Here is a 26,284-nt window from a genome sequence, read left to right as displayed (position 1 = left end):
TAAGTATCCTAAGTAGATACAAACCCCTGGGAATGCCTGCTGTCATCAGAGAATTCCGCTTTAAAAAATCTAGCTACTAAAACTGGAAGTTTTGAAGATTTGCGACTAAATATGTGTTTCATGTCAGTTTAGACCATGCTGTTTGTGGCTTCAGGAGTCGGGCAGCGTTGCAGTTTGAAACACTCGCATTTTTTTTTATGCAGTGACAAATTTTGATTCCCTGATTCCAAAAGCTATTAGCAGATCTTTGCAGGGTGTTCAGATTACATGCAGGAAGGGAGACACTTGCTCAGCAAGACATTTCCCTTTAAAATCACTGACAGCCTAATTTTTTAAAGGGCACCGGCAGGCGACATGCTCTTTTCCACTTCTTTCACAAGTCTCTGTACAGCAAGAGGTTTGTGTGTGTGAGGGTTGAATATCACATATGCTTGTAATATTTCCTCTTGGATGCAGCGTTTTTTACCCATTTATTTTGTGCTTTACCAAGTTTTGTGAGCATAAACCATGTCACAGGACGAGTTTATCCTACCCGCAGTAATGAGTTTTTAGTAAATGCATTGTTTTCCTTTTGACTTAGCACGCGTCCCAATTTTGTTACTGCAAGATGTAAAGTTGGATTTAGCATTACTGATAGAGTAAAAGGGCAAAGGGAGGGAAGCTGGCAGTGTAAGTAATGTGTCTAGAGGGAAGGGAACAGACTACGCAGGGCAGTTCACGGATCACCTTTCTGACTCTTGGCCATTGCAGAGAAATCTCTTCTAGTTTATTTCCTCGCTCAAAAATGAACACACAATATCCTGGTCCCAATGAACTGCCTGTTTACATATAAAGAGCCGCAGTTGCTGTGGACACCCTGTCACCGTGTCCGCAGTGGCGGGGACTCCCCATGGAGGGCAGCAGGGCAGGGCCCGGCAGCCAGGGCCTGTCCCGCTCCCAGCCAGGAGCAGGGTGGCTGGGGGGCACCGGGGCAGCCCCAGCCCCGGGCACCGGGGACCTCCCTAGGGATGGGGACGGGACAGGGCCGGGCCGCGACATGGGCCTGTGAGTGGGCCCGGCTTGGTAGGGCCCATGGCCGGGCAGGGCAGGGCTGTGGGGAGCCAGAGTGTTGCTGGGGCAGGGGCTGACGGCCCGGGGGGCTGGCACAGGTTCCTGGGCCCTGGGTCCTGGGCCCTGGGCAGGGTGGGGGGAGCCCGGGGGGGGCTGACACGGGGTCCTGGGCCCTGGGCAGGGTGGGGGGAGCCCTGGGGTCCGGCCGGGCCAGCAAGGGCTGGGGGAGCCCTCCAGGCCTGGCACACCCAAATGGTGTGTGCCGTGATACTGGAAAATACACAGATCACGTTTCAAGTTACACATTTTAAAAACATTGGATGGCCAATGTGTTCTCACTCTCTTTCTCAAAGGGCATTTTGTTCATGGCATCTGTCTTGAATGGGATTTCCGGTAAGAATATCTGGTGGTTCAGATCATCACCGACAGCAAGTAGAAATTTGGGTGTCAGCCTTGCTGCTCTGGTGCCGGTGAGATTGACTGGCTCCCAGAGTCAGCAAATGAATAGGTTGGGAGGTGAGAAAATTTAAAAAGTTCTCTCCACAGTGAGAAATAAAATTCCTTTTTTTAACCAAAAAGTGTGGATGTGAACAGATATGTATTTCCGTTTTCATTCAAGTGCATGTTTCCCTTGGCTTTCTGTTCCTAAATATAGGTTTGTTTTATTTAACTCTGGAGTGACTAAAAAAAAAAAAAAAAATCATATGAGTTCTGGAGTGCCTTTAGAAAGGTCTTTTTACAATTCTATGTAGACTTTTCAGTCTGAAATATGGGTTTACTGAAAATTGTTTTGGATGATTTTCATGTTCAATCATAGCAAATAAGAAGGGTATGGAGCTATATATTTATGGTTACAGTATTTAAAACACATCTGTGTATTCCCAGCTATGGAGGCTCTCAACTACCTCCATCACTGCTGTCCTGGAACACCTTGCAGACACTACAAGTGTTATGCATGCAATAGTCTAAGAAATAGGAAGACCTGAACAAATAGGACAAATAATATCAACTTACAGGGCTTTCTTTGAGTTTTGTTTTTCCTTCCAGATTTTTATTGATGAAATTCAAGTAATGCCAAAGAGAGATAAAAGTTGATATATTTATGGAAAGAACAAAGTAGAAATGTGAGAAGTCCTTCATTCTCTAAAATGGGTGCCTGGTAGATCCCTATTTTTTAGCCTTTGTTCATATCTAATAACTGGAAAAAAAAAATCCCATACCTTTAAGATTTTAGGGCACTAGCTCATTTCTCCAACTCACTGGTGGCACATCCTGCTACTGTGTAGGAGGCACAATCCATTAGTTGTCAGTTCCCATCTCTCTAAGGTCAGCTGCCTCAATCATGGGAACCAGCTGACAGCTGATAAAGGTTGATTTTTTTCTTCCCTGTAGGTTGTTAGCAGGATTTCAATTAGTGCAATTAAATGTACCTGTTTTCTTGAGGTCCCAACAGCTCTAAAATAAATAAATTTGTGCTTCATGAAGCAAGCTCAGTGCCTCACTGAGCCTAGCATTATTTTTCTTTCTTATAAGTCTTTTTTTTAAAGATATTTGGTGGGGTTTTTTTTCTGACTTGATCTCTTTTAGAGTTTTCAAGTGTAGCACCTAAACATTTGACATTTCTATTCCTCTTCTTTAGGAGGGCTCCATCAGATACTGAATTTTATGTTCTATCTGTCCATCATCAAGTGGATTTTGATTGCAAATTGCTGCACAACCTTTGGACAGATTTTCAAGGGTGTAGTGAAGGACCTTACTTCTTTTAGCTAGCTTTCTGCCACCAGATCAGAGAGCATGATACCCTTGATGTGTAAAGGTGTATGTTAGTTTTTCTGTGATCAGTCCTTTGGGAATAGAAGCTCCTGATTACTGAGAAGCCTATGGTGTTGTAATACCTGTGATACGCTGAACCAGAGAAGGCATATTTAAGTATTTCCACCCCCCCCATCTGTCAGGGATTAAATAGCCCAGACTGACTTCTTACTGTCTGGACTTATATCCCTGAACTGAAATATTTGCAGGAATTTTGTTCTTTCTCTCTCTGTATTTGCCTACCAAAGCTCAGCCCAGGCACTTGCTTCCTTGTCAGCTGGTGTCCTCTGATGTTCGGATGAGAGAACACCCCAAGAGTAGGAAGGCATCCCCATCTGTTTGTTGTGGGCTGAGGAACACATAGACAGAAAAGCCAATACCCAGCTTTTGAAGAGTAAGCTGCTGTGGCTGTGGCAGGAAGGTGCCGCGGGGCAGTACCCACGGAAGGGGCCCAGCTGCTCCCTTCATTCCTGTTGAGAAGCTTCTCTTCTGTTGCAGTGACCACCACCTGTCCCCGAAAAGCTGGGGAGAAGCTGCTTTGGCCGGTTGCTATGTCAACCATGCTCCCTTTGCCTGCAGAATGCTGAGATCTGGTTGATATGGCAACACTCCTCGGAGCACCCAGAGATGCTCGGTGGGGGACAGGCTTTTTGGAGAAGACACTGTTTGCAGTGGAGATAGAAAGTCTTGTGCCAGAGGGTATGAGAGGGCAGGAAAGACCCATGCAATCATACATTTATTTGGAAAACTATTTTATAGCATCAAGTGGGTTCTTGGAGTGTAAATATTTCCTTAGATCTATTTATAGCACCATCCTTGTGTGTTTCAGTAGAAGAGGAAAAAAATCATGGTAATTTGGTACAGAGGATACCAAGACAACATGGATGTATGGAGGGTCACGCTGAAATCAGTGTAATTGAGCTGCTTTAGCATTGCATTTTCTTAACAGAAGAGTACATTAGCCACATGCTTGGGAAAATATGTGCCATGTTTTCAACCTGTCACTGTTGTGGGGTTTCTGAGTGGTGTCAGAGAGAAGCCCGAGTCAGGATCTTATAGGTGAGATGAATCTTTACTATAGCAGCAGGTAGACCGAGAAATGTTAGAGGAAGGTGTTTTGGTGGCATAGAGGGGATATGTGTGCAGCTGTGTGCGTGTGCACATCTCCTTCACTGAGGCTGCTCATGAACTATATCTAACACCAGAAAGGTTCTGATCAGGCAATTTTCTTGTAAAAGACTCTGCAGAACAATAGACTTTGGTGATTTTCTCCATTCCCTGACAATTAAATAAGTAATGTATGGTTTAGACATTGGGAAAATAAAAATGTCAACAGGTAAAATATAATGTAAATTTTTTCTTTAATAATTGTTTTTTATATATGAAGTTTGCTGAAGCTTTTAGAACATTTCAAATGCTGATAAAAATGTTTAAGTGATCATCTCACACAACTGAATAGTATTGCTGGTAAATTCTGACTTCCTAAAGTTAGCCTTTCTGAATATCTCTTTATTAAATTCATTTTTAGCTGTGTGAATTAATGTGTGCATGAATCTATTTGTCATGTCTCTTCTGTGGATGGTAGGGGGACAGTTTTACAGCTATTTTGTCAAAGGATAGGATTATCAGTTTGGCTTTGCAACTCACTTTGGGCTTATTGGGAAGAATTTAACCCAATCATCAATGCTTCAGAAATAGCTCCTTATACTACAGCAGCCATATCTAATTTTTGAAAGTCTGTGGAAGGTGAGGGAAGGGACCTTGAAGTTATATGGAGACTAAGGCATGGATTTTCAATACATCTTTTTATCCACTGAATGAGTATTTACTTTATTAACTCGATCAAAAATAAATAATCCAAAAGCTGATGGTAATAATCACATTTGTCTGTTGGTCAAGAAAGCAAGGATGTGAATTTACATCCAAATGCAAATCTAAAACAGGAATCCACGTTTCAAGTAGATACAAGGCTGTCTTCCCAAGCAGTGGAATACTTGGTTTTTGCATACATTTTTCCAATATTTCCGTTAATTTTCAATATATTTATTAATTTTGCATGAATAATTTCTTTTGCTTGACTGCCATATTAACAGTATTCCATCATAATTATTAATTGTAGTGTTCTGTCTAGCAGTCATTTTGAAGAAACAACATTTTTACAGCTACTGGAAAACTTTAACATCCTTGATACATAATACAGTAAGACTGTAAACAGCAATAGTCAATTTTAGAACATTATTGCTGCTATGAAGTTGTTAATTTTATTTTGATGAGCAAACTGTATTTTTAAATTTTTCTTTCCCTTTTATTGAATGCAGGAGAGAAAAGCTAAGGATAAACCCTGTAGTAGAAAAAAAATTATTGTTTGCTTTTAGTATCACTGCATATTAGCATTTATCGTTCATTAGTCCTATAGTCAATGCATTAGGTACTGTACAGTAGCATACTATAATACATTCTGCCTGTCTGAAGTGGCTTCGTAGTTAAATCATACTTGCTTCCTACATGGTATGTTCAGTCTGTGGAGAGACAAATATCATGTAGAAAATGCTTTAAAATTTCTATTTACATGGTTAGCATATACAATATTTGTGAGTCTCTATAATTCTTAAGATGTTTTGAAATCACAGATAATACACACGAACACTGATATATTATACTCTATTTAAGTTGTGATATCAACCTCTACCATTGTATCTAAATTCCTTCCCACGTCTTATCTACTATTTGAGGTGGGGTTTTTTTGTTTGTTGTATGGGGTTTTTTTCCCCCAGGGAAAACTATGTTGAAAAAACATCAGCACACCCTTCTGTGTGCCTTCCCTCACATTACATTAGTGGCATTGTTGCAGTGCTAGAAAGTCAAGAAAGCTTGTCACCGTTCTTTATCCTTGTAAGATGTTCCATGGTCTTTGAATACACAAAAAAAAGCTCATGTTGCCTGTGCAGTCCAGCTTTTCCTATTTTGAGGACATTTCTCCTGTACTTCAGAAGCACTGTGTTTGTCCTTCTGTCAGGGCTTTGAATGATTTTGTTACCATGCTTGACCTGAAGCGCCTATTACTGTGAGAAACTGGAGAGGGCAAAGGGGGACCTTGACTGTAGCATGGTATTGTATGGGGAAAAAAAAAATGATTTATGAAGGTCTTTGCTGCTGAGAAAATTGTGCACTGCTCTGTGCAGTAGTTAGAATTTCCTAAAGCTGGCAGCTCTGTGTCATCTTTGACATATAACAGCACCCTAATACAGTAGCTGTAGTGGGATTAATCTCTTCTAGATTAGACATGTACCCTCTTGACCTCTGTATCAGAGCTAGTCCTCATAAGCTCCCCTGGAGGAAAGTGGCCCTTAATAAACTTTGTAGCCTACTTACCTAGGGGTAAAAGTCCATTTTCTCATTTTACCTGACAAATACATAGTGCATTTTTTCCAGTCTACACTCAAACAAATTTTGCATTTTCCTCTGGAGTATAGAAAAGAGGAAAACTTCCTTTATGGGTACAAAGCTTAGAAAATTAATCAAAGAATAAGAGCTGACATCCTTATGGTTTTAATAAGCTTAGTTTCTGCTGGTGGTGACTTTGGTAGAGCCACCCTCAGGAACCGGCCTTTCCTGCTCATTTTATCGCTTCTCGCACAAACAAGCCGTTTCAGTACAGTTCTACTACAAGTTTGCTGCTGCTTTTTGCTTTGACATGATTGGAAAAACTGTGATGGTGAACAAGCATGGTTCATATTAATTCTTTCTATCCCATCATCTTCAGAGCAGGTGAGACTGGCAGAGCACAAACATACAGTGATCCTTCAAGGTGTGTGGTAGCACACATGCTTTCTTGGGCACTCTATTTCTGCCATGTCTGTTGTTCAAAGTGCAGAGAGTGGGGTTAGGCAAACATGTCAGTGCATCTGGGTAGTATATTGCTGTTGCAGAAGATGCTGTTTGAGCATTTTCGTTAGTAGATACTGAGTAGATACTTAGAAGAACTGGGAATGAGCTGCTGTTTTGCATGCAATAATGTACTTTTTTTTAAAGTAACTTTTCAGGGTATCATTGCTTTCAGTGCAGGCAAATATAGTCATATACATTAGCAGACTTACAGATAGGGGGTTTTTATTTAAAGTTAAGATGAAATAAGAAGTGAAGGTTAATTGAGAAAGCACTAATGAAACTTGTACTGTAGAGGATAAATTTTTGGAAGCTTGTCTTTCAGTCAAGACAATGAAAGTTCTTGATGTTTGCTTAATGTTGCTGTTTCTGTGCGTAATTTGTAAACTTTTTTCTCTGTTGTTCCATGCCATAGTAAATTTTATTATTTAAAAATAAAATTACAGACTATTCCTGCTTGTATTGTTACATATGTTCTACTTAGCTAGTTAATTAATCCATTCATTGGCTGTTAGCATGTATTTTATCTCAAGCCAAAGGCAAAAGGAGGCTAGCCTAAAGTTCTCTTGTGTTCAAATGTCCTGCTTCTCTTATATCTTGGTGCTAGCTGTTTCACTTCTTTCAATGCTGTGCAGTGCAACCCCATTTCTTTATTTCTGTTCAGCATTATTTTGTGCAGATACTGTGTATTTACACATAGTGAGCTTTTGGTGTACTGCTTATGTGTCCACAGCTTTTATAATCCCTGATTTCTTGACGTTGTTGTGCAAACCATTGTAGAAGCCAAGCACATAGCAAATTTTGAATGTTAACAGAAACAAGCTTTAATTAAGGTGGAACAGAGCTGGTAGAGGATGTTTGTTCTAATGCATCAGTGTCAGAAAATTGGTTGCAGAGAACATGAGGAGAGATGTGGTCTTCCTGATGTGCTAATGGAAGCAATGCAGGTGCACCCAGTATAGCATGTACCGCGTTCCCTGGTGAGCAGGGACCGTTAGTCCCACCAAAGAAAGCTTCTGAAAAAAAGGTCAGAGCACGTTCTCCTGAGCAGTCGTGTCGGATTTGAGTTCTGAGGAATGAGCTTCCTTCCAGGCAGTTCCATGCGGGCTCCTTTCTCCCATCACCAGGCCTTTTTGTTTTCAAAGGTCTCCTATTAGTTTCCTAAAATAGGAACAGCTTGTCCTTGATATCTATAATGATTTATTTTTCTAAGCAATTAAATTTGATTTCTTAAAGCTATAGCAGCTCCCTCATTAAAGAGACTGAATCACTGAATAACAAATGCAAAGACTCCGGGTGTGAAAGGCATGCTTAGGTTTCATTTGATTTCAAGGAAAAGCTGTAGTGCTTGAGGGAAGCAGGGCAGGATCAGTGCCTGAAATTGGGTTGTCTTCACATGAAACCCATTACAAGAATGGACCATTCCCAACAGCCGTACTTAGAAAGCCTGAACATCCTTTTCCTGAACAAGCAGCAAGCCTGAGGGCTTTTGCATCACCAGCTTGTAGAACCAGATGCAAATGCAGGTATCCTGTGGCTTGCACACCTGCTGCTAAATATTGAAATGTGTTTGGAGATCACATAAATTTCTCAGTGTTTTGTGAAGAGTTTCATGAAGAGTTTTGTTGTTTAGAGCACTTCTGTAATTTGAAAATCAGGGTTTTAACGGCCTATACTTAACGGTCTCATTTTTTTCACTGTTAAATATGGCGCTACTATCACATGACCAAGTCAGGTTAGTAAATTCTGAAATGAAATAAAGAATTTTAAAATGGGTGTTTCAGGCTTCTGTATCCATGTTTAGGCTTTTATGTTAGTGATCACAGCTCATAGCAGACAGCATGAACCTTAATTGACAAAATTATGAAAACCAAACATTGACATCGGTGGGACTTCACTACAATCTACTGTTCTTCTAAATACCAATGTAACCTGTTGATGAGAAAATCTTGATGTTACTGCAAGATGTAGTCTCACACAAAGGTACACATATAAACAACATCTTCGCAGTTTATTTTTTCAGACAGAAATTTGCATACTGCTTCAAAATACTTCAAATGTTTTTCCATTCATCTATCATTTTTAAAAAATGGAAGATGACAGTATTTTCCTATTATCTTGTTTATCATTCCACAAACATCATATTTCAGGTAGGTGTCAGGGGAAATACATGAAAGAAAAGGAGGAGCAGGGCAAAAGATAACAATACTAGCTGAGTATCTTAAGACTTGAAAAGCTCCCTTAGGCTAGAGTGATACTTGCATTATTAGAATTTAATAAGTGATAGGAATATTTAATGTTTTTATTAGGCATTTTTTTAAAAATATTTAAATTAAACCAACAGCAAAACAAGCTAGTGACAGGGAAAAAAATTCTTCTAGTTACACCAAGTATGATTGACTGTTGTGCTTCTCTTTTTTTACTCACCAGGATTACACTTTGACTATGTATTTTCAACAGTACTGGAGAGATAAGAGGCTGGCTTACGCTGGCATACCTCTCAACCTCACACTCGATAACCGAGTGGCAGATCAACTCTGGGTGCCTGACACTTACTTCTTAAATGACAAGAAATCATTTGTACATGGCGTTACCGTGAAGAATCGAATGATTCGCCTTCACCCGGACGGAACGGTGCTTTACGGCCTCAGGTCTGTACCTTCATGATGAAAATTTCATCACTGTTGTTATGTATTGTTGATATTTGCTTCCTGGTACAAGGTTATTACAAACACTGGGTAGTGTATTATGTAACCTTCCCTGTAACTCTGAAAGATGCCTGTAGAAAACAAATGACACGCTTGATGTTTCTTAATTTTGCCAGAAGCGCCTTCAGTCAGGTTTTATCTGTTTCTGTAGAGTCACCATATCTGGAAAGCCCACTGGCTATAGGAAGCAGAAAGGCATGCATTAATTGTAAACCTGAAAATTTTGTCCAAAATACAAGCGGTAAGATTGAATGTGGCTGCTTATGTTGACTCTTGATGTGTCTGTAGTTGATAAAGAAAAAGCCACAAGCAGCCCTGGTTGAATCGAGTCAGCCACAGTTAAGACCATGACTATGGGTACCTTCAGTGATTTCTTCAAGCAGGGATCAGCACTGCAGTGTGTTGTATCTCAAATCAGAGGTACAAAGTGACCTTACATTATCCTACTTTCTACCCATTTTAGGCTTGACCTGTGTTTTCTTTGTTTTCTGTCATAGCTTTTATGGTTAGGAACACCAAAAAAATCCTTCCCTTAATAAGCTTAACTACACTAGCAAAAATCTTAATGGAAGACTCAGTAGTATCAAAAAGTTGCTTTCCTTGGACAGGTTACTCCATTTGCTCCAGTGCTTTAAATGTACTAGGAAAACAAGTCTGCCAGTGGAAGCTCCATTTCCATCATTGGAAGTTTCTTGTATTTTTAAGCACAGATCATACTCAAGATTGCTGCCCATAGGTAGTGCACGATAGAGTCCCTAGTATAAAAATGATTGAGAACTGAAAAGTGGTGCAGATGGATTATATGTTTAATATAATTATTTTAGCTGCTTTTGGTTTTTATCAACAGTTGGAACTTTTTACCTGACTTGGGTCTTGGCCCCTCACCTCTTTAACTCCTATTACATGTCATGTATTGGCTATAATTGGATGAATCTTTCCAGACAAAATAAAAATAGACTCAGCCTATTATGAAACTTTAAAGAAGTTTAGGATGTTCAGGAAATATTGTTTCTATAATTAACTGTTTTTAGCAAAAGGAGGCTTTCATCTCATGTGCTGTTGACCCAGTATGGAACACTGCAGGTTTAGGATTCTTTCCACAAGTAGTTAAATGTCAAAAAATAATGCCAGATATTTTTGTTTCCTTTATCTCAAGAACCAACCCCACAAGCAATGTAATAAAAAAATGATAGAGATTAGAACTCTTGTGATTGTAATAAGGTATAGCAGTCTTTCTGTCACACTGTAAAAACATTTGGAGTCATTCAGGTGAAGATTATCTGTCATAAAAGAGTGTATTTGAATAAGTTAACTTCCTCTTCTGCAAAATGTAAATGTCTGCAAGCAGATTGCATTTCACTTGATTGATAGTATTTGGTTAGCAGGGATTTCACCAGTGGCTCATGTGTGGCACACTTCTTTCCATTCCCTTTCCTCTGAAAGCACACAACATCCAGGGTCAGATATCCATGGTGTGAAGCCGCTGAGTTAATGAAGGATAACCGTCTGAAATTAAATCTTGGCAAAATACAGGACATCATTGTGAACAGAAGGAAGAAAATATCAGCCTTAGCTCTGTCGATTTAAAGACTTGTGCTTTGTGTTGCTCTACCGCTAACCTATCTTCTTGTGTTGTGGCTTCAGAGCATCCCAATGGCATTGGCCTCAAGCCACAGCCTGGAGGCAATGATTCATCCTGTGGGCTGAGACCAGAACCTGGAGTTTTATGAGCCACAAAACACAGGGTGACTGAGAATAATAGGGGAAATCTTGGAGGGTTGCAACCATTTATAGACTATCCATGGAGCAAACCAGTTACTCAAAAAATATATAACAAAAGGGATCCCGAGGCCGCACTTGCTCTGTGTTCTCTTCTGAACAATGTAGGATTTATCATAGTTTTGAAAGACTTGACCTTCAGTTATCCAAGGTTTCTCTCTGCTTCAGAGGAAGCAGTTTGCTACCACAGCAAAAGTCTATGAGAGTGGGGGAAGGGGACAGCAGTTTTTTGAGGTTCGACCCATTTCTGGGGAATTTTTTTCTTTGGGCACAATACTGACTTTGTTCCACTTTGTTCAGAACAATATGATGATACAACAGCTTTTTTTCATAATAGACCAAAAAAGAAATAATGACATTATAGGCTGGGTATCAAAAATAGAGGCTTTCTGACTGCTTGTATGTTTGCCGTATATAGACATCTTGTTCTTAGGCAGTACAATGCTAAATGTTATAAATAAATAGAGTGGAAGAATATATGTATTTTATCTGAAAGGACTCACGTAGTTATCACCCATATATAAAACATGATGGATGTTTGCAAGGTAAAAAAGTTAGTTGTCATCGGTCAGACAAGGCAAGCGCCCTTATTTCTGTTCTTTTTTGGATGAATATATTTCTGTATCAAGATGAAATGAGGATCAAATTAGCCATCAGGACTGTGAGCTAGTCACATAAGAAGTATTTATATTGCTTAGCCTGATTTATATTGCAAACTTTTGGGGGACAGAAACTATCCTTCTGTCAGTTGTTTGTGCAGCACCTCCCAGCACATCACAGGTGGGGTTCCTGTACAATACAGCAATACAATCAAAGGCAATCAACCTGGTAATAAAGTAGCAGAGAAGGATAAGAGAATCTATATCCAGAGGCAAGATAACTGAAGTAGGGAATTTTAAACAATTAAATATATTTCCTTTGTGTATTGCTTTCACCCAAAATGTATGTGTATCTGTGTACCACTTTATCTTTGTCTGGCTCGTAATTGTTTCTCTGTCACAGCTGTGATGATGAGTTCTTGAAACCCTGTTGTCCTGCTGCGTCAGGCAGCATCCCATCCCATAAAAAATAAACCTGCTCTTCTTGGGAGCATGCACAAGCCTGAGCAATTAACATTTGCTCTTGGTGAGCATTTGTGCAATTTAACTTTGGTTGCTTGAACGTTCATTCAGGAGGGACCTCTGAGCATGCAACTTACTTCGAGTAAATGGGGTAAATCTGTTTCTATCTATATCTAGCTGTATCTTCTTTTCTAGTGGATATTCATGAAATTAAAAACATACATTTTGCTATAGTGTAAAAATTTACTTGAGCAAGAAGGTGCAGTTTCTGGTACTGGAACTTGTGACACAGAACCATTACGGTATGTGAATAGGCCAAAATAAAAATACATTCCTTAAAAAGTCATAAGGCAATTAGTAAGTTGAATGCAAGTTTGCCACCTGCATAATTTTTAATAATTCTCTCAAATTAACCACTTTTAAGTGCATGTGTTCTGGCTGGCTGGCATTTAAAGCTAGTTATACAACATAATAGTTAAGATCCTGGTACCACACTCCCTCTTCTATCAACTTAGCTCATGTGGATTCTGTTGCAGGATCTTAAATGAGACTTAGGTCAGTGCAGGGGGATGTACCAAAGTATGGGATAGAAACCTCATAGCAGCAATGCCCAAGTGTGCCTGCATGTTTTACTTTGAGCACAGTTATCAGTTGACTCAGGAGCAAGATTGATTGGATTGCACAATCAGTATGGCTTTGTAAAGCTGATCACTGCTAAGACCTTGTTCATCAATGATCACAGATTTAAGACTAAGTTTTCTCCTCTAAAACCCTATGCTAGTCCTAGTTTGATATACTTAGCTAGAGCTGCTAGTAGTCGTCATATTGAGGAGACCTTCATCTCCATAATTAGTAGCCTTGTGTCTAGCACCTTGCTTGAGGGTCCGGAAGGGCACTTGCAAATGTTGATTGCAGAAGACGACGTCCCCCTAAACTGCAGAGCAGCTGAGGAATTGCTGTATGTAAACTATTCCAGCCCACTGGGGCATGCATTAAGAGAGGAGCCTGAGCATCTCCCAACAGGCGGCTGGAGAAAGGTTGACTTACATATCCTCCTGTGATACAATACTTGGTACCTGAAAGCCTCTGGAACTGACATAAAGGTATTTAGAGGACCCTCAGAGTGAACAGCAGTGGCAGAGACATGATCATGCTGTAGATAAGGCTGGGAAGGACAAAGATCGGCTGTGTGCCTTTCTCATTGGTAAGAACGCAAGTGAGAAGATATGCTGAGTAACAGATCCTTGAGCTTTCTCCTCTCCTAGCTCATTCCTTGCCTTTGTGCTCATAGAACTGTCTGTCCCTGTGCAAAAAAATGATAATACTTTCTTGCAAAAGCACCTTCTCAGTCAGTGAAGGGTGGCCTCTGTTGTCCTATGAGATAGTTGTAATGGTCTTAATCCCTTCCTTTGGATATTATGTGGTTATCCATCTGAAATAACCTATACACTAAGGATAAGCATTCTTTCCTTCTTTTTCTGGGAGATTGGATAGGGCATTCATAACAACACAGGGGTTTTTTTGTGTGAAAGAGGTGAAGAAAGGCACGTGACTACTTTTCTCCTCTTGAAATGGACAAAACCTTAACATTGAGGGTTCCAGCTTTTAGAGGTGCATTTAAGGTATTTCCCTTCTTGTGTTATTAGTGTAAATTATCACCAGAATATTCTTTATTTAGGAACTAATTGTGTACAAGGTCCATCTCTTGTTTATATCAGAAAAGGATCAGTAAGGAATGAAGGAATGGACCTAGTCAGGCCCAGAAGATAGTTTAAATCTGAAATTTATATGAAGCCATTATAAAGAAAATGATGAAGGCTGTGATTCAGCAAAACACTGAAATACACTGAAGATTAATCATGAGCATATGGTTATATCTGTCTAAAAGTTAGTACAAATATATAAATCCATTAATTTAAAATTAAAGTGCCAATGCTGTGTGAAGCTGTTAGTATAATTGTTTTGATTGTGCATGTGTATTGTTGACACTCCTGATATACAAGAGTGTGATGAAAAATGCAGATTTATCACTAGTGAAATGTTTTGCAAATTCATCCTTAGTGTGCTAAATTGCCTGCATCGGAGATAGAGAAGCAAAAATATATTGTTATTTGGGGAGAAAATTTAAAATTCAATACGGCACTTCATTATAAAATCCTCTTTAAATTTGAAAACTTGAGAAGTATACTCAACTTTGAAACAAAGCATTTTGCTGGACTTAAAACATTTTTTCAACATTTCAGTTTTTTTCTAGAGCTGCCACAAAACCAAGGAATCAGTTATTCACAAAGCTCTGATCATTTTGACATTTGTAGCAGACTTTTTCACTTCACATTTTCTGATTTAAAGTCATATTTTCTAATCTCAGCAAATGTTTGTGTAATATTTGCATATGCAGATAGGTCCACTGAACCCCAAAGGGACTGGTTGCATAAGGGCAAGTCACAGTGAGTTGTTCCATTGCAGTCAGTGTAACCGCTGTTGTGTTAAGCTGCTGCTCAATGTAAAACTATGGACCAGATTCTCAATTATTGTAAGATACTCTTCAGAGAGTCCTCACTTTGAAAAGTAAACAACAACAAAACTTGGATTACTGTCTGTACAGTAATTCTATTTGATGTTTGTATTTCAGAATCACAACCACTGCAGCTTGTATGATGGACTTGAGAAGATACCCATTGGATGAACAAAACTGTACTCTGGAAATAGAAAGCTGTACGTACATAAGAAAATGCAAGTAAAACCTAGTTCAGATATGGGGCAGTTTTCCTTTTATAGAACTGTGTAGTATTTACACTGGTGTCTATAAACGCTATGTGAATCATGTAATTATCACCCTTTGGATTTTTTGTTTGTTTGTTTATTTTACTTTAAAAAAAAAATATTAGGCATCGTCCATTTCTAGATGGATGGATACATCCTAGAAAAATGGGTTTAGGACAGAATGAAGTAATTTGTTGCTCCAGTCTGACTTGGCAGAGGCAGTGACTGGATGCTTATCTTCAACATGAGACATTGAATGTTCATATTTTAATCAGATTCATTTTCAAGAGAGCAAACACTGTGATATCATTTTCTTTCAGTATGCTTTATTATGCATGGATAGTCTTGCCGCAGGACCCGCCCTGGGCTTTCATATCGGCCCCATTTATAATTTGCAATTGTGTTCGAAACAGAACAAGATTGTCTCTTCCACCTAATCATGTCCTAGGATTGCAGTATTCAGATGTATATTTGCACTTCAAGAGTTCCTGCTCCATTTCTGCTACTGGCTGGAGATTGTGGGCCATATACAGAAAATACTAGTATATATTCTATATTCAGCTGTAGTCCTCCACTACAGAAGCTAATGGAAATGGTGCGACTCACACTTTTTAGTGTGAGTGGAAAAGATCTGCCCCAGTTATGTTTGTCTGTATTCATTGAATAGTCCATCTTCTTCTGGTGATTATCAGCATAAATATACACTTGGTTTCAGTGCTAAATGCGTATGATGTTTTAAATCATGCTAATCTGCGATTTTGCAGATTATTGGGTAGCATTTTCTGTCTCATTGGGGCTATTAATAACTATGTGTATTTTATGAGAGTGATACCAAAAAAAAAAAGAAAACAGAGTATTTTGCCTCCAATTCCTGGGCAGACTGTAATGGCACAGCTCTTTGGGAGACCTGCTGACAGGCATACAGAGCAAAATACTGTACACCACTCCCACTGTTCTGGTTCTTTTCATCGTCTCAAATGACAAACCACGTGTACTGTGTTTGAAGCTACATTTGAGTCTGCTGTTATTTCTCACTTCCTCTCCACACTTTGCCTGCAGACGGCTACACAACTGATGACATAGAGTTCTACTGGAGAGGTGGAGATAATGCAGTCACTGGCGTGGAGAGGATTGAGCTTCCTCAGTTCTCCATTGTGGAATATAGACTGGTGTCAAAGAATGTTGTCTTTGCCACAGGCAAGTATTGTCCATTTAGTGTTTTAATTTCCTTGTGTATGACAATTACTGGCTTATTAATCATAATTAATCATTATTAATCATCATTCTATATAGTCTGTATTGTGTGTTTGGCTAAAGAAATCACTTGGTAAATCCTGGAGGTAGGAGTCCATGAAATATCATTTCTTGTTTATTTTTCTTTTTCTTGTGTGTGTGATACTTAACCAGCCACCTAAATATCTATGTTCTAAACAAATATGAAGTCATTCACCTCTGAATCATGAGTTTAAATGTAGCCTATAGGGTTACTGAACATACATAAGTATGTTTTGGTATACTAGGTTAAAACCCACTGTTTTTACGAACACCTCCCTGCAACTTTTCAGTGCATGTTTGTTTTGTTGTTGCGTAGTGAATGTAATGTCTTTTATATCTTGATTGGCAGTGATGGGTATGTATTACTATATACATAGCCAGTGCTTTTGTCATCATTATTAAGATGCTGAAATTAAATCCTGGGGTTCCCTCCTTATTTCCTTGAAGATGTAATAAAAGTTACTGGTAACTCACAGCATTGGATGTCTTCAGGTGACAAAGCACAATGTTAATTTACATGTTTAATGCTCGATGTCAGCATAGGAAAATGTTGTTGTGTGTGACAAGACCAAAACAACACAGAAAGCCATCAGCAAGTGTGGGGCCACTATTTGGGACCTCCAGACTTTCAGTGCTCTTCAGACCAAAGGAGTGTGCTGTTCCGTCTGTCCCAGCACACTAGAACAAATGAAGCACAGCTCTATTATGTTTGTAAGCATCACTTCACCCACTCTTTGGACACAGCATCTGTTCCAAAGTACACAGAAACACAAGTTGTGTTTCAGAACAAAATGTAGATATCGCTGGGATTGAAATTAATATGAGGGGGTTTGCCAGCTGCTGCTGTTCTTGTTTATCATTGTGAATGGAAGGGTTTTTTTCTATAGAGAAACAGATACTCTAATCCTATATCCTTCCATTCTGCAGCTAGTCACCTTTGGCAGCCAGGGCTTACCTGCCCCTCCACAGGACTGGATATGTGTTTGTAGGATGGCTCTTTTGAACAATGATGAGAATACAGAGAACTTATCTGGGAAGTTTTTGTGACAGTCCAAAGCCACCTTTTAGTTCAGTATGAAATATTTCAGTAAAGGCATGATTTAGTAATTTAGAGATGAGAGAGATCTGTTAAAATCAGGAAAAAGAGAAATCCAAAGAGCTGTGAGGCAAATATGAGAGAGAATGAAAACTAGGAGGACACATTTATATGACTGACCAAATTTTCAGAATCATAACAGTTCTTTCAAAAAAAAACTTGTGGAAGGAGTAAAAACACCCCATGCTCCAGAGTTTAAGATAGTTTGACATTAGGGAGTAGGATGAGACAGCCACAGAGAACAGATTACTCCATGTTTCTTGTACCGTCTTCTGAAGCATATAATTTTTGTCTCTGATGAAGACACAATACTGAGTTTACTATTATTTTGGTACAGGACATTATGAAAATGCTTGATTAATTAGAAATTTTGTGACAAGTATTTCCATGCCGGGGAAACATCACATTTGTTTCTCAAAACCACATATTTAATTCTGAGTCTGAAGCACGCTAATGAATCTGACAGATACAGTCAGCACACTTTTTTAAAATTTCTTCTCAAGACCCTGCTTTCTTATGGTCCTAGTAATTAGGGCCAGTTTCTACATTTTTGTGGAGAATAATTCAGGCATGCTTTTTTTTGGCTTTGATTTTATTGAAGTCTCAAGGGAAGAGATTAATTCTTTGGGCTCAATATCTCAGCCAACATTTCAGAGATTTCAGTACTAGTGTGCTTTGATTGTATAAAACTAAAAGAAGACTTCAGAGTCATGCCATAAACAGCTTTTGGAGTAGTTATTTCTCCTATCCTCCATGAGGAACAGTGCTGTATAATCTTGTGTAACTTATGCAAATGGGAAAATCTGTTCCCATAGTTACTACTGAGAAGCAACGGTAAGCATGGGAAAAACCCCATAGATAATGACAGAAGGCTGTGCAGAGCTGCAAGAATACTGAAGGAACTGCATGCATGTTGGAGCATAGCACTGGAGTTAAAAATTATCTTGCCAAATTAGCAAAATGGGTCTGAAAAAAGGTACAAAAGACAATATGGACAAGTGCAAAATACAACATCTATACAACTAATTTTTTGTATCCGAATTCAGGATGGGGAATACCAGATTAGGCCAGGGTTCTGTATGTAGAAACCTAGGGTTTGCTGTTGATCTCAGTCTGCACAGGAGCCATTGACATCTTCTTGGGGAAAAAAAACCCCAACAAACAAAACACATCCTGTAAGGAGTCTGACTTGCATTGCTAAGGCCTGAGCTGAGTATTTGTGGTTGTGGGTAGTGGTCTTCAAGACAGTTGTGGAGCAACAGAAGAGGGTCTAGGGAAAATTAGTAAGTATGAGTGGAAGTCTAGGAAATGGAATACCTGAGATTACTGGAGAAACAGGTATGATTGTGTAGTTTAAAAAAAGAGAAACCTTGGTGGGAATTGAATAAACTCTTCAGGTGCTAGAAGTTGTCTGCAAAGACTTGGACAATAGCCTGTTCTCTTTATTCATGATCAAAAGAAGCCAAAGTAGAATCTGAATTGCTATGAAGAAGAAAAATCTGGTTTGAGTGTCCTTCTAACACCAGTTAAATTCCATACAGGCTACCATAAGACATCTAAAATGGCACTGGATGCCTATGTGTCAGTAATTGAATTAAGCTCATAGTCAAATGATATCAAATCAGTGCTGTCAATGGAGCCTAAAGAGCTATTCAGCTCTTGAACACCTCTATTCTGTCAAGTGAATAGCTCTTAGGACACTATTCAGTTGCCTAAACATAGGTATCTGATGCCTCTTGAGATGCTGTAGAGCATCCTGCTTAGCAGTTAGGCTGCTATTCTGGAGTCTTACAGTCTTGTGTCCTATGTGACAATCCAGTGCTTCAGTATTAATTACTTAACTAATATTAAGTTCTACTCTTCAATAGCCTAATCCATTTCAAATGGCATTAGACACTTCTGTATAGGCAATTAAATCACACCTTTAGAATCAGCTGGCTGTAAATCTAGATCTCCATGGTTTACACTGAGAGCTTATGCGCCATCCATGTGTAAATATCTGCATACAAACACCTGAAATTTAGTGCCTAGACCTGTGAGCTGAATCTGCCTCCTAAATGTTTATTATCAAGAAATGCTAAGAAACTGAACAGGAATGGGAATATATAAAACACCACCTAAAAGCTTCAAGATGCATAGCAGTCAGGGCCAGATTAGCAACCTGTTGGTAAGAGGAGGGTAGTCTTAAAAGATCTGAAAATTAATTATTTGCTGTATTCTGAAAGATCAATCTGTAAAGTACATTTCCAATTAGCCGAAGAACCTTCCCAGAAGAACAGATTAAAATAAGAATTCTATAACTGACCAACTCTGTTATCTTGTTTCATACTTGGATAAAACAGCAAGAGACTAATTTAGCCTTGGAGCTAGATATTTCAGCTTGCTAGCTTTTAATGAAATTGAAAAGAAACAAGTAATTACTTTTTACCAAGTGCCCAAATATATGAAAGAGGAATACTTTGGGCTCAGTTATTGATTAAGTATTTGTTTTCATGCCTGTATTCTCACTACTGTTGTTAGATTTAAATACTTCAGGCCAAATTCTGTTATTCCTGTACTATTTAAATTAGCCCATAGCCATCAACATGTTATATGAGATGGGAGTAAGGGTAACAAATTTGGTCTCTGAACAGCAACACTGTTATTTAGGCAAAAAACCAAATTCTGATAGAATGTTAACAACTAGAATTTCCTGGTAATTAATCTCTAAATGTACTGAGCCTTAATTGACAAATCATTATCCAAGCATAATCAGGCAAGTAACAGTATAATTGTTCATCTCACCAAGAAATCCATTTTTATTAAATAAATTACACAAGGTGGTTCCTTCTTAGATAAATAAAGATCTGGGCTTACAATCCTTGTTCCATGCAGGTCAGGACTCATCCTTTTCACTGAGCTTTAGCCATCCAGACAAAGAGCAGGGAATAAGTAGGGGAAATAAGGAGTGTTCCTTTTAATTCTTTTTTTCCACAGATTCAGTGGTCTGTTTGCTAGAGGTGAGATATTATAGCGGAGCTGGCAGGCCGGAGGCAGGGCCAATAGATCATCTGTGAAAGCATAAAAGCAATACAGGTGAAAGTAATACAAACTTTTGTAGTCTTAGGGAGAGCTACTTAAAGGAGAACTCTGGCTGATAGTATGAAAAAACAAGGCTACCAGTTCACGTTTCAATTTCAACCTGAACTATACAAAGACTAAATTATTCTGAAATTTTCTGAAATCCAGACGTCCCCCAAAAATTTGAGCTTGGAAAATCACTACAAAACAGGATGACATTCTATTTACGTCTATGAAACTGAGCAGTGTGTCAACTCCAGTAAGTAGCTGTAATGCCAGCAAGACTTTTGGTTAGATTGCTCAGGACCCACAGACCCTCAAAACCTACCCTGAGACTTACAGGGCAGGGATTCATCTTGCTCTGATTTAAGGTGAATATAATTTCAGTGTCTACATATGAACTAGGTGTCTTAGTTGCTGGGAATCTAGTCAATACAGTCAGTGGAGTCTGGAGACAAATTCAGTCCACCAATAGGAGTCTATTTTAGGAGGCGATGGGTAATTCTCTAGGTTTCATTTACTAGATTGACTAGATGAACTGACTTTCCTGTAAATGTAATTGGAGCTTAGACACCTAGCTCATGTGTATGCAGTTCAAGTGCTGATCAAAAAGATGTAGGGGCTATGTCATATCCACCACCCGTGTGCTGGTGTCTGAGATGGCATAGGGCATCTCAAAAGGAACAGTGCACCTTCAGATTGGCAACTGAATCTCTCTGTTACAGTTCAACTCCAACTCTAGAGCAGGAAGACAGCACTGACAGCCCTGGCCCTAGGTATTGTTCTTAGGGTTCTATCTTCTAGCTTCAGGACAAAGAACCTGGTGCTTGAAACAACTTTATGTTGACATCTCTGGCCTTGAGACAATCTGTCTGGAGAGTCCACCTTTAAGGCCAGGTCCCCCTAGTTTCAGTAATTACCTTATCTCATTAGACGGAGATGATGATGAGGTAATGGATGATGGTCACGGGTGAAGCATTCAAGATAAATGTCTAAAGTTTGCTCTGTTACACCATTTCTCAGTTCAGGATTTCATTACTGGACAATACTGATGTACGTGACACATCACTTCTCTACACTGTTGACACATGCCTCCTCCATCCACACCATTTTTCCTGCCTTATCAATAGCAAAGTGCTCTCTTCTTTCTCTGAGGTTCCCCAGTGCGTTCAGGATCCTTGGCACTGGAGCAGCCCAAGAAGAGGCTTTGATTCAATGATTCAGTTCCACTGAACCTTCTTGAATTAATCCTTCAGACTATTTATCAAAGTATCAGTATTTTATGGGAGAATTTCCAGTCATCACCTCTATCAATGATATTCCACAGACACCCAGACCTGGACAGGACTTTTGGAAAGGAAGAGATTTATAGAGAATCCTTTACATGGGTGGTGTATTATATGAAATAATTTTCCTCAACAGAGCTTTGTAAAGATTTCTGTCTGATGCACTACTCTTACTGCAGAAAGGTGATCAGGTCTGCCACATTTTTTATGTATTTCATGATGGCAGGGTATTTTCCTGTTTTATTTACATAGTCTGCAGACACAAGGCCATAGAAACCATTTCATAAGAAGCTCAATGAAAAAGTTAAGCTTTGTTAGCAAAAAAGTAGGCATGGTTTCAAAGAGAGAATTTGTCTTTTGAAATTAAACATTGGTCATTGGAAAATGAAGATGTTAAGCAAGCTAAAGTCTAAATGATTCTTTGCTGAAAATTATGTTGACTGCTCTAGACAGCAAAAAAGCTTGGTCAGATTTTCATGATTAAATAAAGTCTTCTGACTCTACCAGTATTCTTCTACTGGTGAAATTAGAAGGCATTTCATCCTGGAAAAAAATTGTTGCTGATTGAAGAAATCACAGCAACCAAATACAGCTATTAGATATTTCTTTTTCCAGTGATAGTTCTGAGATTATTTGATAAAACAGTTAAGGATAGTTGCATAAAGTTTGATACTCCCTGGATGCTTCTGCTGCCTGGAAGCATCCTGTATGCCTGTAGCATTTTTTCTGTCATATGACTCAAAGTCATACCTAACTATCAGGAATGCGATGAAGAGAAATCTGCAGTTTTCTATTCCTTCTTTCATTTTCTCTCTCAGGAAATCCATCATTCTTGTGTATATGGGCAAATTTCATTTCTTATGCTCATATCCAAACATATGAACATAATTTAAAGGGAAGTTAGTAATTTTTTCTTTGTTTCTAGATGTAATCTTTCATATCTTGCACATATTTGCATTAGAATAGGTGGGATGTGATCTAATATCTAGTTGGGCTCTCAGTATGTTCAGAAATGTTTTTAGGATGTTGACTGTAACTAAAGCTTTTAGAAGAGCTTTTAGAAGTATCATATCTAAGATTAGTGATGCAAATGCTGAAATCATGGAGCTAATGTTGTGTGAATGACTACCTTTTTCTTGTACAGCTATACTCAGGTTTAATCATCTTTGCATTTGGTAAAAGAAGTCACAAATTTTTTAACTGTTTGAGATTTCTAAATATATAAAATATATTTGGTAAGAGTTACACCAATTTTGAAATACACCAGTTTGAAGTTAAATAATAAAATGTTTTGTTTGAAACATTGACATTGAGGTTATTAATTTCTTTTCATTATTTATTTGCTCCAATTGTAACAGTTCATGAATCCTATATGTAAACACAGATATAAAATAATTTTTTTTGTGCTTAAAATATTTTTGGAAGAAAAATTCTGTCTGGCTCTAATTGATGTTAGAGGATCTGGTCTGAAGGCTTTTCCTCACTGTGATTCATTACTATTTGTTTTTGACACCACAGGTAGCATGTTTCTCTTAGTTCGGATGTAATTAAGAAGTGCCATCTCATGAACAACTCTTCCATGTAAATACAAAACTATGCACATGACTAATCCTCTCAATATAAATACTATACATAAAACTGTGTATTTGGATAAGCATTTTACTTGGGGACCTAAGCATCTGTTTTTATAAACTAACCAGTGCTCACCCATCTGTTCAATAATCTAGAATAACTTACTCTCTCTTTTCTTCTCAAAAACAAATTACTTGGATAGCACTATATTCACTGCAAGGTTTCTTTCAATACCAAGCAGTAATACAGTGAAGGCGTTTTCCCTACTGTTCTGCAGATGTCATAGTACCCCATAAAATGTGCATGCTTTAGTTTCTATGGAAACTGAAGACAACTATCTGCAAGTGTCTTTTCTTCAGTATAAATAATGCTGTTTTCCTCTCCCTTTCCTCAGGTGCCTATCCAAGACTCTCGCTGAGCTTCAGGTTGAAGAGAAACATTGGATACTTTATTCTTCAAACCTACATGCCCTCCATACTGATTACCATTTTATCATGGGTGTCATTCTGGATCAATTATGATGCATCAGCAGCAAGAGTTGCCCTTGGTATGTGCTAAGAACGAGTGGGACATTAAAATGTCAGGCTGGATGTAGCCTTCAGAGATTGTTAAAGACTGCAATGTGATATCAGTATTTTGATATTCCAAAATCATTTACGTCAAAATTATGTCATTCAGTATTGCCTCAAAAGTGATGAGTTTTCCCCTGCATGCAAGAAGGTAGCTACCACTAAATCTCTGCTATAAGCAGCTCATACGGGTCCCAGCCTTGTTCTCATAAAAGTTAATGTTGTTGTCAGTAGCTTCAGCAAGGGGACAAGCCCCAGAATCATACTCCAAGGGCCTGAGTGTGGGTTTTCAGTCCAGCTCAGTGTTGGAAGACAAGTGTGGCTCCAAGCCTCCTCCTGAGGTCCTAGCTGCTTTAACTGACAGTGGCAGGAACAGATGTCAAGAACCGTGTGCTCGTTGAGAGTGCAGGGGAATGTCAGCTACAGACCATGACATCCCAGCTCACCCTCAGAATGCACGGTATGCTAAGTGCATTTTTATCATGGCTTAAAGTGCCGTTTACCTCGTGGCAGAAAAACATGCATTTGGCACAGATTAGTAATCCAAGTCCAAGACCTTTTCAGATCAAAGTATCCTTTAAATAAGGGAAAGTGGCTCACAGGATATATTTCATCTATTACAGAAGCATACTCAGGGATAGCTAGAGACAAGGAATATTAAATGGATCCCTAAATAATCCTTATGACTACTGCCGCCTCTCACTTCATCCCAAATCCTGTCTTCAACCCTGTGCTTCCCAATTATTGCACATGCCTTCTTTCCCAAAACTTGACACTAAGCCTATGCTGTATAACTTCCTACTACATTCTCTTCTCTTCTTAAAACAGGAACATATTCCCTAGTTCCCTTATTTTTCTGATAGGTACCACAGCAAACTGTGAGTCCAACCCATGCCCATGAGATTCCCCATCTCTGTACCACATACCTCCCAAGATCCCACATAGCAAGGCAGGCTGGCCAGCTACACCTATACCTTTGTGCAACATAGTATTGCATCCTAGCATCTGAACTTGGATAATTGAAGATACTGTAGATTAACTGCAGTTACTGTACAGTAATTCTACAGATACTGTGGATTAGCTGGTGCATACGGGCATGACAGAATCTGGCATTACCACTCAGCAGCTAGTGCACGTTCCGCAGGTTGCAGCTAAGTAGTAACTGAATGGGAGGTGGGACGTAGACTCCAAACAGCTCTGGAGCTGTTGAGCTCTGGATCACAAATGAACTACTGGATACCAAAGATCCACCCTGGAGACATTATGACTGAGTGAGGGGAGAACTTCAAACATCTAGTGTCTAGATTTTACATGCCTGCCAGGACTGCAGGGAACAGATGGTTAGACAGAAGTTACCAAACCCAGTGACATTCCATGCCCTTCTATAATGAGTTCACACAGTTTTTCCTTGTTTAAGAAACAGGACTGTCTCATGTGGCCTGTTTCTCTGTAGCACAAGTTCAAGTACCATACTGTGATAACACAAATATTAGAACAAAAGTTGGAGACTACATTCAAGGCAAGCTCAGGAGCCCAGATGTTCTACTTCCGATTGATAGAAAGTCCTTCTGAAAGGATGAAAATCCATGTAATAGGTTCTTCTGAGAAGACAATTAGTGCCTTGGTGATTAGGCCTGTGATGTTTGTATAATAAAGTTCAGTACCATAGGTCTAATCTTATGTTCCTTTGTATAGCCCTTCTTACGAGTCTGAAGCTGATATGAAATGGTATCAAAGCTTAAAGGCAATATAGCATCTTTGGACATATGTAACTGGCTCTGAAAAGCGCAGTACAGAGGAGGGTAAGGCCTGCTGGCCTGGGTATTTGTTAGAGGAAGGATTCCCTGTGCAATTCTTAGGGACATGGAGACAAGCTTTTTACTCAACCCCTGCAGGAAGCCTGTGTTCTCTGCAAGAGCCTGATTCTAGTTCATTCACTTCCATGTTTTGCTCCTGTCCCTGGTCCCTTGCTGCACACACTGTCTGTGCTCCAGCCTGCACTGAACCAAGTAGTTGCCTCAACAGAGAAACCCAGGCAAAGGCCAGCTCATTCCAGAGACTGTGTGCTCTGAACAGTGCAGATGATAGAAGCTGATACAGGGCTGATCTCAAGAGAAATATTCAAAACTACCAATTCTGCTCAAAACTGAGTTTTTGCTAGCTAGCCCTAGAAGTTCCTAAATTTGGTCTTTTGAGCAAGGAGAAAAATAATTTCAAGAGTTGTCATTCTTGGGAAGGGTTGTAGTCACAAGATTATCCTATTTTTATATGATAGGTGAGTGTCAGCTGCTTCCCCTCCAGCTGTGCTTTAAAATAAATTACTGATCTTCAGAAGGACATTTGCCTGCAGAGTGTCAGAATCTCCCAG

General features: G+C 39.1%; 1 protein-coding gene across 2 annotated transcripts in view; it reads left to right on the top strand.

Moving 5' to 3' along the window:
• The window catches only part of GABRB3 (gamma-aminobutyric acid type A receptor subunit beta3), a 191,267-nt gene that overhangs the window by 151,540 nt on the left and 13,443 nt on the right, over positions 1–26,284 (top strand). For both annotated transcript variants that reach the window (XM_075057625.1, XM_075057626.1), the window contains 4 exons: positions 9,178–9,398; positions 14,928–15,010; positions 16,118–16,255; positions 23,742–23,894. In XM_075057625.1, the coding sequence (XP_074913726.1) occupies positions 9,178–9,398; positions 14,928–15,010; positions 16,118–16,255; positions 23,742–23,894 (595 nt within the window). The remainder of the gene's footprint in view (positions 1–9,177; positions 9,399–14,927; positions 15,011–16,117; positions 16,256–23,741; positions 23,895–26,284) is intronic.

This window comes from Buteo buteo, chromosome 25 (genome assembly GCF_964188355.1).
Source record: "Buteo buteo chromosome 25, bButBut1.hap1.1, whole genome shotgun sequence".
NCBI classification, from domain to species: domain Eukaryota; kingdom Metazoa; phylum Chordata; class Aves; order Accipitriformes; family Accipitridae; genus Buteo; species Buteo buteo.
The sequence above is the reverse complement of the archived record's forward strand: the minus strand, read 5'-3'. Positions and strand labels throughout refer to the sequence as shown.